This window comes from Rana temporaria, chromosome 7 (assembly GCF_905171775.1).
Source record: "Rana temporaria chromosome 7, aRanTem1.1, whole genome shotgun sequence".
Taxonomy (NCBI): domain Eukaryota; kingdom Metazoa; phylum Chordata; class Amphibia; order Anura; family Ranidae; genus Rana; species Rana temporaria.
In genome coordinates, this window is record NC_053495.1 from 169,311,111 (window position 1) to 169,330,720 (window position 19,610).

Sequence of the window (19,610 nt, forward strand, 5' to 3'; positions counted from 1 at the left end):
AAACGATCGTGTGTGGGCTTCAGAGCATTTTTCGGGTTCTGAAAAACGTGCAATTTTTTTCCCGAACATGTTCTATTTTCTCACTACGTTTTTAACGTTGACGTTTTTCGGGTTGTAAAAAATGGTCGTGTGTGGGCTTTAACGATGTGAAAAATCCGCGCATGCTCAGAAGTTATGAGACTGGAGCGCTCGTTCTGGTAAAACTAGCGTTCGTAATGGAGTAAGCACATTCATCACGCTGTAACAGACAGAAAAGCGCGAATCGTCTTTTACTAACAAGGAATCAGCTAAAGCAGCCCAAAGGCGAATGGAACTTCCCCTTTATAGTGCCGTCGTATGTTTTGTACGTCACCGCGCTTTGCTAGAACATTTTTTTTTTCACGATCGTGTGTAGGCAAGACCGTTTTAATGATCAAGTTGAAAAAAAAGTTGTTTTTTTCTAGAGCCTGAAAAACTTAGTTTTTTCACAACCCAAAAAATGATCGTGTGTACGTGTCATAAGAAGCTGCCTGCTTGTCCTTGTGGAATCGCTCGCTTTGTAGCTGTATGTCGTTCCCAACACTAGTGATAGAGATTCAGCAGCTTTCAAATCAGCGACAACCACATCTCCATGCGTCTGTCCACAGAGGGAGTGATCTATAGGGACATGTAGGGCAGGGTTTGACAAATTTGCTTGGAATCTAGGAGCCAGCTAAAAAAGTTAGGAGTCAGAAAACGCGCCCCGTCCCGACGAGCTTGCGCGCAGAAGCGCATATGTAAACGGTGTTCAAACCACACATGTGAGGTATCGCCGCGATTGGTAGAGCGAGAGCAATAATTCTAGCACTAGACCTCCTCTGTAACTTAAAACATGCAACCTGTAGATCTTTTTTAAACGTCGCCTATGAAGATTTTAAAGGGTAAAAAAGTTTGTCGGCATTCCACAAGCGGACGCAATTTTGAAGCGTGACATGTTGGGTATCAATTTACTCGGCGTAACATTATCTTTCATAATATTAAAAAAAAAATGGGGATAACTTTACTGTTGTCTTATTTTTTAATTAAAAAAAGTGTAATTTTTTCCCAAAAAAAGTGCGCTTGTAAGACCGCTGCGCAAATACGGTGTGACAGAAAGTATTCCAATGATCGCCATTTTATTCTCTAGGGTGTTAGGATAAAAAATATATATAATGTTTGGGGGTTCTAATTAGAGGGAAGAAGATGGCAGTGAAAAATTACATTAGAATTGCTGTTTAACTTGTAATGCTTAACTTGTAATACCAGCGGCCACCACCAGATGGCGCCAGCTCACCTTCCAAGCCAAGTCGCCAGGACACCATTTCTAGTCGCCATGGCGACCTGGCGCCCGGGATTTATCGAGCCCTGACGTAGGGGTTTATTTATGAAAGGCAAGTCCATTTTGCACTACAAGCGAAAACTACAAATGCAAAGTGTACTTGAAATTGCAGTCGCTGTAGATCTGAGGGGTAGATCTGAAATGAGGGGAAGCTCTGCTGATTTTACCATCCAATCATGTGCACGCTAAAATGCTGTTTTTTATTTTCCTTGCATGTCCCCTTTGGATCTACAAGCACTTTGCACTCATAGTTTGCACTGGTGTGGCCATGGTAAGGTTGGGTTCACACCTATGCTAATTGGATGCGGGAGAATGTGACCGGCTCTTCCGGGGCGGAAACGGAGAACAGGGACGCACTGTGCGATCCATGGCTGGTTTAGGTGTGAACCGAGCCTGAAGCCATATCACTGCCGTATAACTGGATCCACAAGTTTCAGCATCACCATCTAAGTATGTGTGTATGGCTGCTCAGTTAGCACTGTAGTCAATATACAAACTTGTGCAGAAGGTGCCAATGACGAACGCTAAACTTTGTTAGTTTGTTCAGAGTTGGCAGTGCTTGCTTGTGTATAGAACTGACATTTCAGTACATAGGGGGTTATTTACGAAAGGCAACTCCACTTTGCACTACAAGTGCAAAGTGCACTTGGAAGTGCAGTCGCTGTAGATCTGAGGGGTAGATCTGAAATGAGGGGAAGCTCTGCTGATTTTATCATCCAATCATGTGCAAGCTAAAATGCTGTTTTTTTTTTTTTTTTTTTTTTTTTACTTTCCTTGCATATCCCCCTCAGATCTACAGCGACTGCACTTCCAAGTGCAATTTCAAGTGCACTTTGCACTTGTAGTGCAAAGTGCATTTGCCTTTAGTAAACTACCCCCCATAGAAATATATGAACTCTGGCCCGGATTCAGAGAGCAGTTACGACGGCGTATCTCCGGATACGCCGTCGTAACTCTGAGTTGCGGGGTCGTATCTATGCGACTGATTCATAGAATCAGTTACGCATAGATTTCCCTAAGATCCGACCGGCGTAAGTGTCTTACACCGTCGTATCTTAGGCTGCATATTTACGCTGGCCGCTAGGTGGCGCTTCCGTAGATTTACGCGAGGAATATGCAGATTAGGTAGATACGCCGATTCAGAAACGTACGTCCGCCCGGCGCATTTTTTTACGTAAGGCTTTTTCCGGCGTAAAGTTACCCCTGCTATATGAGGCGTATCCTATGTTAAGTATGGACGTCGTTCCCGCGTCGACTTTTGAAAATTTTACGTTGTTTGCGTAAGTCGTTCGCGAATAGGACTGTACGTAAGTTACGTTCACGTCTAAAGCATTGACGATTTGCGGCGTAATTTCGAGCATGCGCACTGGGATTCTTTCACAAACGGCGTAAAAAACGTCAAATACGTGGGGTCACAATTAATTTAAATAAAACACGCCCACATCATCCACATTTGAATTAGGCGGGCTTACGCCGGACCACATATGTTACACCGCCATAACTTAGGGCGCAAGTTCTTTCTGTATACGGAACTTGCGCCCTAATTTACGGTGCCGTAACGTATCTGAGATACGTTACGCCCCGCCGATAGATACAACATTGTATCTGAATCCGGGCCTCTGTGTGTATTGCTGTGTCAGCTGCTTTCCCCCTGACTGATAAACAAAACCCTAAGATATCTAAAGGCTTTGGATAGAGTGGAGAGGGATCACAAAATGTGTCTGTTTTCATTGCTGTCTGTATCCGTTGGGGATATTCACCCTTCCTATTTGTGACTCTTATTGCAGAGAGTGAAAGAAAATTACAAATTTTGCATTGTTACTAGAACAGTAATAGAGGGAAAATCTTCCAATGGGGATACTAGTTCAGGCGACCCAGAGATTCCCATATATTTGAAGGATCTCCTTTCACTTCCTGTTGTGGTTATGGAACAGGAAGTGAAGGGAAATCGCCCCAATAGGACACAGATGGCAAAATAAAACTTTTTCTATCACTTGTTTCTTAAAGTGGGTGTAAAGCCACTCGCATCCTTTCTAAACTACTGCCATAGTGCTGATCTATAAGGATAAAGATGCCTCCTGCATGTATCCTTACCTGTCAAATGTCTCCCCTCTGTCTGTTATGAGAACTGAAAAACTTCAGATTCTGTGGGTGGATCTGTTGTCTGGAGCTCTGTGGGTGGAGTCGTGATGTCAGTAGACTCCCCACCCTCCTCTACACTCCCCCTTGTCAACATGCACTTTTCCTGTGTTTTCCTTACACTGAATTCTGCTATGATCACTAACATCCAGTCAAAATCCAGAAAAGTAACCACATGACTGCAGAAAAGGAGTGGGGGTGGGAATTAAAAAATAATACCTGTCTCCAGGCTAGTGCATGAGATATGTAAATAATCTGTCGCTCACAACAAGGGGGCGGAACGCACTGGTTTTTCTCTGTAAGTCCGTTTTATTTCACTGAACAATAAAAGAGGATTGCTCAGAGCTGGATTAACTCTGTGTGGCAAGACTGGGCACAGATGATAGGAAATCTTATACTCTACATTGTGATATCAAAAAAGTGGATGTAAATCCTCCATACACCCAGTGAAGTGAACAGCCCCAGATGATACACATAGATTAACCAACTCTCCCTACATTGGTTTTAAATGTATATCTGCTGTCTTCACATTTTATATACTCTTTAGAAAGTTGAGATCCTGTTAGTAGATTTTCTCTTCCTGGTTAACAGAGTGTGATGTCTGGGCATACAGCCAAGATAGCCAACATTGCTGATTGGAGGAAAGGCACACACCCCCTCTCCTCATAGGCAGAGACTCTCAGAGCTGATTTGTAATAGGAGCTGCTCTCTGCACTCTACTTTAGCAACCTCCTTTGACAAAAGATTCAGGCTGCTTTTGTCTAAAAATTCAAAAAATATGTCAGGAGTTTTCAGGCTGATAAGAGGAACCATTCAGATGAGAGCTATAAGATTTAGCTAATTGAAAAGAGATAACAAAATACTGCAGATATATGTGCCCAGCTGTATCATGAATCGGATTTACATCCACTTTAAGTTTAAAACCAATATTTTTTGCTAGAAAATTACGTGGAACCCCCAAACATTATATATATTTTAGCAGAGACCCTAGCCGACCGCCGCCGCAGTTATACGGCGGCAGGTCGGCTCGGCTGCACGAAATCATGTAGGTATACGTCATTTCGCATTTCAGCCATTAGGGGCGCGTGCGCGCCCCCTGGTGCCGCCGCGGCGCGTGTGTGCTGTGTGTGTAAACGCACAGCTCCCGGTCCTGTCAGGGGGAGAAATGACTGTTCGTCTGTTCATACAATGTATGAACAGCGATCTGTAATTTCCCCTAGTCAGTACCACCCCCTCTTCAGTTAGAACCCACCCAGGGAACATAATTAACCCCTTCCTCGCCCCCTAGTGTTAACCCCTTCCCTGCCAGTGAAATTTTTACAGTAATCAGTGCATTTTTATAGCACTGATCGCTATTAAAAATGCCAATGGTCCCAGAAATGTGTCAAAAGTGTCCGAAGTGTCTGCCATAAGGTCGCAGTACCGATACAAATCGCTGATCGCCGCCATTACTAGTAAAAAATAAAAAAATAATAAAAAATTACCATAAAACTATCCCCTATTTTGTAGACGCTATAACTTTTGCGCAAACAAATCACTAAACGCTTATTGGGATTTTTTTTTTTACGAAAAATCTGTAAAAGAATATGTACCGGCCTAAACCGAGGAAAAACATTTATATATATATATATATATATATATATATATATATAATTTTTGGGGGATATTTATTACAGCAAAAAGTAAAAAATATTCATTTTTTTCAAAATTGTCGCTCTATTTTTTTTTATAGCGCAAAAAATAAAAACCGCAGAGGTGATCAAATCCCACCAAATGAAAGCTCTATTTGTGGGAAAAAAAGTATGTAAATTTTGTCACGTCGCACGACCGCGCAATTATGAGTTAAAGCGACGCAGTGCCGAATCGCAAAAAGTGGCCCGGTCATTGACCAGCAAAATGGTGCGGGGCTGAAGTGGCTAGAGAATAAAATGGCAATTGCTGCAATATTTTATGTTGCACTGTATTTGCCCAGCGGTCTTTCAAATGCAATTTTTGGGGAAAAATACACTTCAATGAATTAGAAAAAAAAAAAAAAACGAAACAGAAAAGTTAGCCCAATTTTTTTTTGTTTTAATCGTGAGAGAATCATGCTCTATCTTCTAAGCCAGGGGTCTCCAAACTGCGGCCCTGGGGCCGGATGTGGCCCTTTGCTTGCCTTAATGCGGCCCTTGGGGCACTATTCCATCCAACTCCAATGGGGCATTATTCTTGTTGCTGACACCAATGGGGCACTATTGCTCCAACTGACACCATCAATGGGATTCTAGGCAGGATGCCTGGACACACAAAAATAACTTGACACTACACCAATGTATATTATTTAATATATATTATTTTTTTTTTTTTTTTTTTTTTTATTAAATAAATAATAAACACATCTTTATTAAATATAAATATTACTCATCTATATTATTATTATTATTATTATTATTATTTTTTTATTTTTTTTGGATAAAAATTGGCCGTGGCATAACTATTGGATTTAATTTTTTTACTATAACCTTTAACTTAAACACATCTGTACCTTACACAACCAATTGTTCAAACCAACATACACAACTCAGCCACTACGACTCGAGCTGCAATAAAATGACTTTAATAACCATCCCCTTTGTTACCACAAAGAGATTTATCCACATAGTTTTCTGCCGCGACAAAGGGACGGTGGGTGGGAAGCTCTGCTGAACGGTCCTCCTCAGGAACGGCTGGCCCCGGACCCCTTCAGACAGCTCCTTAAATAGGCCTTCTCACAGCTTCTAGAATGTTCCTACCTGTCAGATGACCTCAGATGACCTATCAGGTACCCTAAAATTCCTGAATTCTCCCCAGTAACCTGGCTAACTAGACCAATCCCTGCCTTTCCCGCCTAAGAGCCCTGCTAACCAATCCTGGCTTTAGCTTTTTCCCTTAGCAACAGCTTCCAAACACCAATCCCTGCTGTTCCCGCTCAAACTAGCCCCAAAAACCTTGAAACTTCCCCTGCCAGGAATCGCATAAGGAAAAGGGGGGCCTTGAAACAGTCCTTTTCCCCTCATTCTTTCCATTGACACCAATGGTGGGGCACAAGTCCTCCCACTGTCACCAAAGATATGGCATTATTTACTCCCACTGGACACCTGGACATTTTCTACTCCCAATGGCCCTAGTCTGGCCCCCCCTAGAGTCTGAAGGACCGTAAACTGGCCCTTTGTTTAGAAAGTTTGGAGACCCCTGTTCTAAGCAACAAAATGGTGATTCTCATTTTAGTCAGAATCGGGCAGCTCTAATAGTACATCATGTACATTTCTGCATTTAAAACTTGTTCAGTAGTAGTGACTTGGTTTGTTCCTGTTTTGTTTTTCCAGGTCCGTCAGTGGAAAGCCGATGGAGCAAAGAAGTTCATGTGTACCGGGAGGCCGGGTTGGCTGACCGTATCGCTGAGGGTGGGGAAGTACAAGAACACGCATAAGAATATCATGATCAACCTTATGGATATCTTAGAGGTGGACACCAAGAAACAGGTACGACACCCTGATGGGGGCGCACGCCTCTACTTGGTTTTAAATACTCTTTTTTGTTACGAATACAAATATTCATACTCATGCTCGGCAAACACCATTTTTTTTGGTGAACTGCAATTTTAAAGCTGAAAAGTAAAACTCCTCCCGTGCAGTGTGGCTGCCACTGCAGTGTAAGAGTTAAATGCTTGTTTTGTGTCTGGGGGACTGGAAAAAGCCGTTTTACTTACCTGATCCTCCATTCCCGCAGGCTCTGCCAGGCTGCCTCCCCGCAGTCTCTCCTTCCATGTGCCCCGGCAGTTGGAAGCCCTGTGGTGTTATCACGACCGATGCAGGGCCAATATTCCTGCAGTGGACCATGAGGGTGCCAAGGAACAGTCCACTGCTGGAGCATAGGGGAGCACCAGGGGCGGACTGACCATTCGGGCACTGCCTGAGGGCCTCATGCCACTAGGGGGCCCCATCTGGGTTGACAGCCTCAGTAAAACCAGAAACCGTATGTAAAAATCTGTGTTTTTAAAAATAAACCCAAGATTATAGCTGTCCCGCCTCTCCAGTACCTTTTCGGTTTGTGTATTCTGTGTGTATGTATACTGTGTGGCCCCATAATCTCCTATTGCCAGGTGGGCCCCCATAATCTCCTATTGCCCGCGGGCCCCATAATCTCCTATTGCCCGCGGGCCCCCCGTAATCTCCTATTGCCCGCGGGCCCCCCGTAATCTCCTATTGCCCGCGGGCCCCCCGTAATCTCCTATTGCCCGCGGGCCCCCCGTAATCTCCTATTGCCCGGGGCCCCCCGTAATCTCCTATTGGCCATGGGCCCCATAATCTCCTATTGCCCGGGACCCCATAATCTCCTATTGCCCGGGGGCCCCATGAGTTGTCAGTCCGCCCCTGGGGAGCACTAGTACAGAGGCAGAATGGGGATCTACCTTTGTAAATGAGGCGAATCTCCATTCTGACAGATGACGTGACAGAGATCTACTGTTCCCAGTCATTGGAAACCGTGATCTCTGTCATGTCCCTGGCAGCCCATCCCTACAGTTGGAACTCATTTAACCCCTTGATCGCCCCTAGTGTTAACCCCTTCCCTGTCAGTTTAATGATGGCGATCTGAGACTGAGACATTTTGACAAATCTGACCCAAATGACACTTTTTGGGGGCCATAGACATTATTACATTGATCAGTGCTATAAAAATGCACTGATCAATGTAATAATGTCTCTGGTCCCCAAAGAGTGTCATTTGGGGTCAGATTTGTCAAAATGTCTCGGTCTCATGCCGCGTACACACAAGCGTTTTTCGGGTTCTAAAAAATGAAGTTTTTTTTTTTAATGTCATTAAAAACGATCATGTGTGGGCTTCTGAGCATTTTTCACGATCTAAAAAATGGGCATTAAAAATTTTGAACATGCTCTATTTTTTTCATGACGTTTTTAACGTTGTCGTTTTTTCGGGTTGTAAAAAATGGTCGTGTGTGGGCTTTAATGACGTGAAAAACCCGCACATGCTCAGAGGCAAGTTATGAGTTCTGGTAAAACTAGCATTCATAATGGAGTAAGCACATTCATCACGCTGTAACAGACAGAAAATCGCCTTTTACTAACACGGAATCAGCTAAAGCAGCCCCAAGGGTGGCGCCATCCGCGTGGAACTTCCCTTTTATAGTGCCGTCGTACGTGTTGTACGTCACCGCGCTTTGCTAGAGCATTTTTTTTTCACGATCGTGTGTAGGCAAGGCCGTTTTAATGATCGGATTGAAAAAAACGTTTAGCTAGATTCAGAGAGACTTAGGCTGGCGTATCAGTAGATACACCAGCCTAAGTCAGAATTTGCGTCGGCGCTAATTTAAGCGTATTCTGGTAACCAGATACGCTTAAATTAGGCTCATATACGAGCGGCGTAAGTGTCTTACACCCTCGTATCCTAAAGTGTAATTTTTAGGCTGACCACTAGGTGGCGCTTCCATTGCGTTCGGCGTAGAATATGTAAATCAGTAGATACGCCTATTCACGAACGTACGCCCGGCCGACGCAGTACAGATACGCCTTTTACGTAACGCATTAGCAGGCCTAAAGTTATTCCATCTAATAGATGGAATAGTAATGTTAAGTATGGCCGCCGTTCCCGCGTCGAAATTCGAAAATTTTACGTCGTTTGCGTAAGCCGTCCGTGAATAGGGATTTACGTCGTTTACGTCCACGCCTAAATCAATAGGCCCGTGCGGCGGACTTAGCCGGAATGCCCACTGGGAAATGTAGGCGCAAGGCGCATGCGCAGTTCCAAAAAAACGTCAATCACGTCGGGTCAAGCCTAATTATCATAAAACGCGCCCCCTCAGCCTAATTTGAATTAGGCGCCCTTACGCCCGCTTTAGGCTACGCCGCCGTAACTTAGTAGGCAAGTACATTGTGAATCATGTACTTGCCTCGCTAACTTACGGCGGCGTAGCCTAGATGCCATAAGCTACGCCGCCGCAAGTATGCGCTCGCCATCCTGAATCTAGCTAGTTTTTTTTTCTAGACCCTTAAAAATTTCATTTTTAGAACCCGAAAAACGGGTCGGGTGTACGCGGCATTAGATCGCCGCCATTGCCAGTTATATATATAATTTTTTTTTTTTTACCCAAAAAAGAATATATATCAGCCTAAATTGTTGAATACATTTTTATTTTATTTTTTTAAGATAAGTTTTTTTTTTTTTTCCAAAACCTTTGCACAGGGCAGGTAAGTAGAACATGTTTGTTATTTAGAATAAACAAGCCTTTACAAACACTTTAACCCTTGCCGCGTGGGTGCAGCCCCACTGTAAAAGGGAATTTTTACTTTTTCTCGGAGTAGGGCTGTAAGGAGTCGAGGTATAGGGTTAAAACCACTGTCCATTTATTTTTTACTGCCTGTGTCTCTCTGGGGAGGTTTCCCTCACTTCCTGCCCCAGAGACACAACAGGAAGTGAGAGGAAATCCCTACAATCGAGGCTCTACAAAGTCTGCTTCCAAAGAAACTAAAAAAGCAGCCACAGATGTATGGCGCATTACATATTTATTCTCTGAATTTCGCGTTTGTTTGTAGTTACCCATGAGTGAAATATCGGTGCGCTCTCATCATTTCTTCTGTGTAGGTTGTTCGTGTGGAACCATTGGTGAACATGGGTCAGGTGACTGCCTTGCTGAATTCTATTGGCTGGACCCTTCCTGTACTGCCAGAACTTGATGACTTGACTGTTGGTAAAAACACATTCATTTTTATTTTTTTCAGGTTAATCTGTTTGGTGCCTTTCTTGTCATGTAATTTAGGTGGTGCAAAGTCATGTGATTGATTACTGTTTTAAATAGGGTTGTCCCGATACCATTTTTTTAGGACCGAGTACAAATACCGATACTTTTTTTCAAGTACTCGCGGATACCGAATACCGATACTTTTTTTTAAATGTGTCCCCAAATGCAGCCATGTCCCCCCACAAATGCAGCCATGTCCCCCCCATATGCAGCCATGTCCCCCCATATGCAGCCATGTCCCCCCCACAAATGCAGCCATGTCCCCCCACAAATGCAGCCATGTCCCCCCACAAATGCAGCCATGTCCCCCCCATATGCAGCCATGTCCCCCCATATGCAGCCATGTCCCCCCCACAAATGCAGCCATGTCCCCCCACAAATGCAGCCATGTCCCCCCACAAATGCAGCCATGTCCCCCCACAGATGCAGCCATGTCCCCCCACAGATGCAGCCATGTCCCCCCACAGATGCAGCCATGTCCCCCCACAGATGCAGCCATGTCCCCCCCCATATGCAGCCATGTCCCCCCCCATATGCAGCCATGTCCCCCCCAATATGCAGCCATGTCCCCCCCAATATGCAGCCATGTCCCCCCCCCATATGCAGCCATGTCCCCCCCCCCATATGCAGCCATGTCCCCCCCCCCCATATGCAGCCATGTCCCCCCCCCCCCATATGCAGCCATGTCCCCCCCCCCCATATGCAGCCATGTCCCCCCCCCCATATGCAGCCATGTCCCCCCCCCCCATATGCAGCCATGTCCCCCCCCCCCCATATGCAGCCATGTCTCCCCCCCCCCCCATATGCAGCCATGTCTCCCCCCATATCCAGCCATGTCCCTCATATGCAGCCATGTCCCCCTTACCTGCATCCCGCCGCATCCCCGCTGCTGCGCTGCGTATAGACACTCCCCCTTGCTCGGGTGAACTGTCCAATCCCGAGCAAGGGGGAGTGTCTATACGCAGCGCAAATCATTACAGCTATTCAAATGAAAGCTGTGATGTTCCCCGCGCGTATTAACCAGTCGGCGGATGCGGCGTAACGGCGGCGGCGTGGGGGGGGGGGGGTATATCAGATCTGGCATCAGGGGGTATTTGCGGGAGTACAAGTACTCACGCAAATACTCGGAATCTGTCCCGATACCGATACTAGTATCGGTATCGGGACAACCCTAGTTTTAAACAGTGCACACACAACACACTAATTTAAGGGGGGCACAGCACATACTACATGAGCTGTGGGAAGGGGTCCAGCTGTATCGAATGTTTGAGATCTACAGGATGACCAGGCCCTTCAGATATTCCTTTTTCATCTAATGCGCATAGACTGCCTCCAAGCTGAAAACTGCATGACGCACTATATTGTCAAAAGTATTGGGACGCCTGCCTTTACACGCACATGAACTTTAATGGCATCTCAGTCTTGGTTCGTAGGGTTCAATATTGAGTTGGCCCACCCTTTGCAGCTATAAGAGCTTCAACTCTTCTGGGAAGGCCGTCCACAAGGTTTAGGGACGAGAAGGCATAGCTTGCAGTCTTCGCTCTAATTCATCCGAAAGGTGTTCTATCGGGTTGACGTCAGGACCCTGTGCAGGATGGTCAAGTTCCTCCACCCCAAACTCGCTCATCCATGTCTTTATGGCCCTTTCTTTGTGTACTGGTGCGCAGTTATGTTGAAACGGGAACGGCCATCTCCATACTGTTTCCACAAACATGAAATTGTCCAAAATATACGCTGACACCTTAAGAGTTCCCTTCACTGGAACTAATGGGCCAAGCCCAATCCCTGAAAAACAACCCCCCCTCCACCAAATGATTTGGACCAGTGCACAAAGCAAGGTCCATAAAGACATGGATGAGCGAGTTTGGGGTGGAAAAAATTGATTGTCCTGCACAGAGTCCTGACCTCAACCCAATAGAACACCTAAGACTGGGAGGCCATTAAATCCAGGTGTGTGTAAAGGCAGGTGTCCCAATAGTTTTGACAATATAGTGTATGTTATAAAAGGCGGGGGGGGGGGGCTTATTTGCTTAAATTATACATTCTTATATTACTTTGTCAACATCTCGGCAGTTATAACGGATCTGGTAAAAAAAAAATCCTGCAAAAAACACATTCACATGGTTGCACAATTCTGTTGGAAGCATTATGGAATATGTATTTTTTTTTTTTTAGATGAATTGGCCCTGACAGATTCTGAAACTATTCCTTCTTCTTTTTTCTTTAGGTGGTCTTATTATGGGAACTGGCATTGAGTCTTCATCACATAACTATGGGCTTTTCCAACACATCTGCTTGGCTTATGAGCTTGTCTTAGCTGACGGAAGCCTTGTCCGTTGTACGCCAGTAAGGCAAATCCTTTGCTTGCTACTATTCATTTCAAAAGGGTTTATTTTATATTTAATATTTAACATATCTTTACTGGATGTGGATTGGATTAATGTATGATATATATATATATATATACGCACACACACACACACACACACACACTATATATATATAAATACTGTTAGGTAGATTCACAAACAGTTAGGCCGGCTTATCTACAGATAAGCCGACCTAACTCTGAATCTAAGCCGGCCTATGTTTAAGTGTATTCTCAAACAGAGATACACTTAAACATATCTAAGATAGGCCGGCTTGCGCCGTCCTATCTTAGATTGCAATGTTTTGGCTTACCGCTAGGTGGCGCTTACATTGCAGCCGGCCTAGTTAATGTAAATGAGGGGATACGCCGATTTACGAGCGTACGCCGGGCCTACACCGTCGCATTACGTCGTTTCCGTAAGGGTTACGCCGCCTAAAGTTATTCCACCTATGAAGTGGAATAACAATGTTAAGTATGGCCGCTGTTCCCGCCACGAGGTTCGAATTTTTTTGCGTAAGTCGTCCGCAAATCGGGGTTTACGTCCGCGTCAAAATCAATAGGCCCGTACGGCGTACTTAGCCGCAATGCCCCCTGGGAAATGTAGTCGCCCGGCGCATGCGCAGTACACAAAAACGTCAAACGTGAGGTCAAGCCTCATTTCCATAGAACACGCCCCCTCCTAGTCATTTGAATTAGGCGCGATTACGCCCGCTCGTTTTAGGCTACGCCGCCGAAAATTTGAAGGTCAGTGGTTTGAGAATCACTAATAGCCTAAAAAATTTACGGCGGTGTAGCCTAAAAAGACTAGGCTAGGCCGTCCTAATTTTAGGCCAACCCTACGTGAATCTACCTAAGTGTGTGTGTGTGTGTGTGTGTGTGTGTGTGTGTGTGTGTCATACATACATACATACATACATACATACATACATACATACATGAATTGATTATGAAAAATTTGAATAGATGGATTTGCTAGTGTGCTTTGAATAATCAATGACTGCAACCCTGCCAAGGCAGCAAAGCAATCCCAAACCATAACATTCCCACACCATTCTTCACAGTTGGTATGAAGGTCTTCTCCTGAGATGCTATCTTTGGTTTGCGCCAAACCTGTCTACTGTTACTGTGACCAAACAACTACATTTTTATTACACAGTTTTCATAGTTTACAGACAAAAAACATTTTTCCCTAGGATTCTAGCAAAAAGGAAAGTGGCAACATGAGAACACATACTGTATGTGCCTTTGTCTGTAGTCAGCAATAAGATGGACATCTGTAATTACATCAATATTAGCAATATGGAGCATATACCCTTCAATGATAATTAGGCACAGGGGTGGGGAAAGGGAAATAAATCTTACTATCCTAATAACCGGTCTGATCACAGGAATCGTAATAAGGAAAAAGTGAAGGTCCTTTCTAGGGTTTTGAAAGGGCTTCAGATCAGTGGCGGCTGGTGCTCAAAATGTTTGGGGGCGCAAACAAACTGAAAAAAAGAAACCATCAAATGCCGCCACTGTGCCCCATCAAATGCCGCCACTGTGCCCCATCAAATGCCGCCACTGTGCCCCATCAAATGCCGCCACTGTGCCCCATCAAATGCCGCCACTGTGCCCCACACTGTGCCCCATCAATTGCTGCCAGTGTGCCCCATCGGATGCTGCCAGGCACTTACCTTTGTCGCGGCGGTCTTCTGCACGTCCTCCATGTCTTCTTCCGCCCTCTCTCTGGCGTTCAATCACAGCGCCTTATGCTTCAGCCAATCAGGTGACCGGTAACAGACCCGACAATCTGATTTGGCTGAGAGGCGGATTCAGTGTTAGCAAAGCAAATTACTTTGCTTTGCTAACACCCAGCATGGCGCCCGCTGTTCACTTTTTTGGGTGCCTATTGGAGCCTATGGCTCTAATCGGGTGCTTCCAAAAAAACACCCCCGCCGCTGTAATTCAGTTGCCCAGTGCCCGAAAAGGGCCCGGACACCTGAATAGGGGGTGTCAGCCGCGACCATAGATAGATTCATGCAATGCATGAATCTATCTATCTATCTATGGTAATAGGGCGGTGCCAGGAGAGGGGGGTGGCGCTCCTGCGCCCTTTAAGGACGCACTGCCACTGCTTTAGATTAGAGCCTAAATAATATCCTGCGCTTTCCAAAAGATAAAGTACGTTACTTTCTGAAGATGTGGGAGGTTATGGTTGTCCCAAAGAGGAGTAAAAATAACATTCATATTTCAGTAAGGATCACAACACTGCCCACAGCTAAGATATGCTAAACATCTCTGTCTTTGATTGATGAGCACATTGTTTCACACGGCCTAATCTTTGTGTATTTGTTCAATGGCAAACTGTAGTTTCCTCCAATGTTCTTTTTGGACAGCAAAGGCCTTTTCCTGGCACACCTCTTATGCAGGTTAACCACTTAACCCCCGGACCATATTGCTGCCCAAAGACCAGAGCACTTTTTGCGATTCGGCACTGCGTCGCTTTAACTGACAATTGCGCGGTCGTGCGACGTGGCTCCCAAACAAAATTGGCGTCCTTTTTTCCCCACAAATAGAGCTTTCTTTTGGTGGTATTTGATCACCTCTGCGGTTTTTAGTTTTTGCGCTATAAACAAAAATATAGCGTCAATTTTGAAAAAAATTAATATTTTTTACTTTTTGCTATAATAAATATTCCCCAAAAATATATAAAAAAAACGTTTTTTTTCCTCAGTTTAGGCCGATACGTATTCTTCTACATATTTTTCGTAAAAAAAATTCGCAATAAGCGTTTAGTGATTGGTTTGCGCAAAAGTTATAGCGTTTACAAAATAGGCCAAAATGAGAATCGCAATTCTTTTTGTTTAGAAGATCACGATTCTCTTGGCGTAAAATCTTTCATATTGTACAAAAACATTTGGGCTAACTTTACTGGTTAGTTGTTTTTTTTTTATGTCCCCTTTTAATTTTCCGGCTGTGGGGTCGCAAAGCTTTGTGACTGTGCCCGCGGGACCCCCAGACTCGATGTCCGACGGTGTCCTGCGATCGGGTCACAGAGCTGAAGAACGGGGAGATGTCAGTGTAAACGCAACATCTCCCTGTTCTTCCTAGTGACATGTCACTGATCGTCTGTTCCCTGTCATCGGGAACAGCGATCAGTGACGTTTTACGACAAGCCACGCCCCCTAACAGTTAGAAGCACTCTCTAGGTCACACTTAACCCCTTCACTGCCAGTGTCATTTTTATAGTAATCGGTGCATTTTTATAGCACTGATCGCTGTAAAAATGACAATGGTCCCAAAATGGTGTCAAAAGTGTCCGATGTGTCCGCCATAATGTCGCAGTCAAGATAAAAATCGCTGATCGCCACCATTACTAGTAAAAAAATAATATATATTAATAAAACTGCCATAAAACTATCCCCTATATTGTAGACGCTATAACTTTTGCACAAACCAAATTTTTACCAAAAATATGTAGAAGAATATCGGCCTAAACTGAGGATATTTATTATAGCAAAAAGTAAAAAAATATAGATTTTTTTTTCAAAATTTTCGCTCTATATGTTTGTTTTTTAGCGCAAAAAATAAAAACCGCAGAGGTGATCAAATACCACCAAAAGAAAGCTCTATTTGTGGGGAAAAAAAGGACGTCAATTTTGTTTGGGAGCAACGTCACATGACTGCGCAATTGTCCGTTAAAGCGACGCAGTGCCGAATCGCAAAAAGTGGCCTGGTCTTTGGCCAGCCAAATGGTCTGGGCTGAAGTGGTTAAACTTGAAACCAACAAATGTCAGAACAAGGTTTAATGTTTAATGTGGTGAAACTTTCCTCATTTACACACCAAGTCTATTCCTTTGATGTAAAAGACAAATTGTTACAATGTTTAGACTGAATGTTCCACTGATAAAGAATGTTCTGATACTTGGCAGACTGCCCAGATTTTACAGCTGTGGCTTCAGCAGAGCAGAGAGAATTCTAATCATAGAAAGATCTGGAAATACTATGTCAATATCGCAACGGGAAAAAATCACGATAACGATTCTTGACGATTAATCGTGCAGCTCTAGCATCCACAACCACTTTTCTGAAGGCCTGAGGCCTTGTACACACGACCGAACATGTCCGCTGGAACTGGTCCGTCGGACCAGTTTCCGCGGACATGTTTGGTCGTGTGTAGGGCGACTGGACAGTTTCCCGGCTTAGCGGACAGGTTTCCAGCAGACAAAAGTTTCTTAGCATGCTAAGAAACTTGTGCGCTGGAAGCCTGTCTGTCGGACATGTCCGATGGTCAGTACGACTCATCGGACATGTCCGCTGGCCCGAAATCCCACGCATGCGTCGAAGTGATTCGACGCATGCGTGGAAGCATTGAACTTCCTGGTGCGCGCACGTCGCGGCGTCATCGTCGCCGCCACCACGTCACTGCGTATTATGTCCGCAGGGAATTTGGTCTGATGGTGTGTACACACATCAGACCAAATGATCCCAGTGAACATGTTCGATGAAAACGGTCCGCGGACCGTTTTCATCGGACATGTTGGGTGGTGTGTACGAGGCCTTAGAGAGCTCTTTTGATCTTGGCATGATGACACCACACATTAATGCCAAAAGAACACCAGATCCTAGATATTTGAGGTTTAAATAAGACAGGTTCCACCTGCATACTCCCTAAGGAAGGTCTAATCTTTGGCACCTAATCTGGAACACCCGATTCTACTTTTATTATGCTTATGTATGTTTTTTTTCTTTCAGACTGAGAACTCTGATCTCTTCTATGCCGTGCCATGGTCCTGTGGGACTCTGGGATTCTTGGTAGCTGCTGAGATAAAGATTGTCCCATTCAAAAAGTATGTGAAGCTGAATTATACGCCAGTAAGGGGCCTGGAGAAGATCTGTGAGAAGTTTTCCAGAGAGTCTCAGAAGAAAGAGAACTACTTTGTGGAAGGTTTGGTTTACTCTGCAGATGAGGCCGTCATTATGACTGGGGTCTTGACTGATGATGCTGAGCCAGGCCAGGTATGTGACCGTCTGATTTGTCACATTATTTTCATAGTCTGTTTCTTCATTGTATCATCCATTGAGATTTTACTTTAATTTTGTTCCATGTGTGATTCACAGAAATTTGTTTTTTACATTAAAAGGTGAATAGAATCGGAAACTATTGGAAACCCTGGTTCTTCCGCCATGTGGAATCTTTCCTAAAGAAAAACCAAAGTGGAACAGAGTACATACCCCTAAGACATTACTATCACAGACACACACGGAGCATTTTCTGGGAGCTGCAGGTGCGTTTCACAATGGTAGAATGTGTATGGAAGTGCCAACAGTAGTAGAGTATAGAAGAGCTGACAGTTGTTTTGACTATAGAAGAAAGAAAAGCGATATAGATACGGATGGTGGTATCGAGTATGGAGGAGTTGATGGTGGTATCGGGTATGGAGGAGTTGATGGTGGTATCGAGTATGGGGGAGTTGATGGTGGTATGGGGGAGTTGATGGTGGTATCGAGTATGGGGGAGTTGATGGTGGTATCGAGTATGGAGGAGTTGATGGTGGTATCGAGGTATGGAGGAGTTGATGGTGGTATCGAGTATGGGGGAGTTGATGGTGGTATCGAGTATGGGGGAGTTGATGGTGGTATCGAGTATGGGGGAGTTGATGGTGGTATCGAGGTATGGGGGAGTTGATGGTGGTATCGAGGTATGGGGGAGTTGATGGTGGTATCGAGGTATGGGGGAGTTGATGGTGGTATCGAGGTATGGGGGAGTTGATGGTGGTATCGAGTATGGGGGAGTTGATGGTGGTATCGAGTATGGGGGAGTTGATGGTGGTATCGAGGTATGGGGGAGTTGATGGTGGTATCGATGTATGGGGGAGTTGATGGTGGTATCGAGTATGGGGGAGTTGATGGTGTTATCGAGTATGGGGGAGTTGATGGTGGTATCGAGTATGGGGGGGTTGATGGTGGTATCGAGTATGGGGGAGTTGACGGTGGTATCGAGGTATGGAGGAGTTGACGGTGGTATCGGATATGGGGGAGTTGACGGTGGTATCGGGTATGGGGGAGTTGACGGTGGTATCGGGTATGGGGGAGTTGACGGTGGTATCGGGTATGGGGGAGTTGACGGTGGTATCGGGTATGGGGGAGTTGACGGTGGTATCGAGTATGGGGGAGTTGACGGTGGTATGGGGGAGTTGACGGTGGTATCGGGTATGGGGGAGTTGACGGTGGTATCGGGGTATGGGGGAGTTGACGGTGGTATCGAGGTATGGGGGAGTTGACGGTGGTATCGAGGTATGGGGGAGTTGACGGTGGTATCGAGGTATGGGGGAGTTGACGGTGGTATCGAGGTATGGGGGAGTTGACGGTGGTATCGAGGTATGGAGGAATTGATGGTGGTATCGAGTATGCAAGAAGTATTAGTGGTAAAGGAATCTTTGGAGATGCTGCAAGGTTGTTTGATCGTTTATTGTATTATTATTTTTTGTTGTGTGTGTGTGTGTTTGTTTTTTTGTTTGTTTTTTTATCTTTTATGTATGTACCTTTTTTTTTTTTTTTTTTTTTTTATTTATTTTTTAAGAAATTAAATGCATATATCTTTAAAGGGGAAAGAAACTGAATCTTTGGTGGATAGTCTTTAAGGGTCAATGCACACTGGTATAAAAAATTGGCAGTTCTTTTGGCAGAAAAAAAAAACACTTTTTTCTACAGGTGTTTAAAAGTATTTAGTATAAAGAATTAAAAAAAAAAAAGTATTTAGCATTTTTTTTTCTGCCAGAAAACCCCCTTTAAAAAAGCGCAAACCAGAAGTTTTTTTTTTTTTCCCTACCTCTAAACGCTGAGCTTAACATATGCCTCTATACATCCTAATGTGCGTGAACATATATTGAGCTGCTTCTACAGGCAAAAAGCAAAACTCCCGTAGAAGCAAAGTGTGCATGGACCCTAAAGTAGAACTCCAGCTAAATGTTTTGGAGAACTCCTTTAATTAGTTGATGTCTTGG

General features: G+C 44.6%; 1 protein-coding gene across 2 annotated transcripts in view; it reads left to right on the forward strand.

Annotated features, from left to right (window-relative positions):
- The window catches only part of DHCR24 (24-dehydrocholesterol reductase), a 30,562-nt gene that overhangs the window by 6,575 nt on the left and 4,377 nt on the right, over positions 1–19,610 (forward strand). For both annotated transcript variants that reach the window (XM_040360409.1, XM_040360410.1), the window contains exons 3-7: positions 6,820–6,975; positions 10,094–10,199; positions 12,478–12,596; positions 17,359–17,622; positions 17,748–17,891. In XM_040360409.1, the coding sequence (XP_040216343.1) occupies positions 6,820–6,975; positions 10,094–10,199; positions 12,478–12,596; positions 17,359–17,622; positions 17,748–17,891 (789 nt within the window). The remainder of the gene's footprint in view (positions 1–6,819; positions 6,976–10,093; positions 10,200–12,477; positions 12,597–17,358; positions 17,623–17,747; positions 17,892–19,610) is intronic.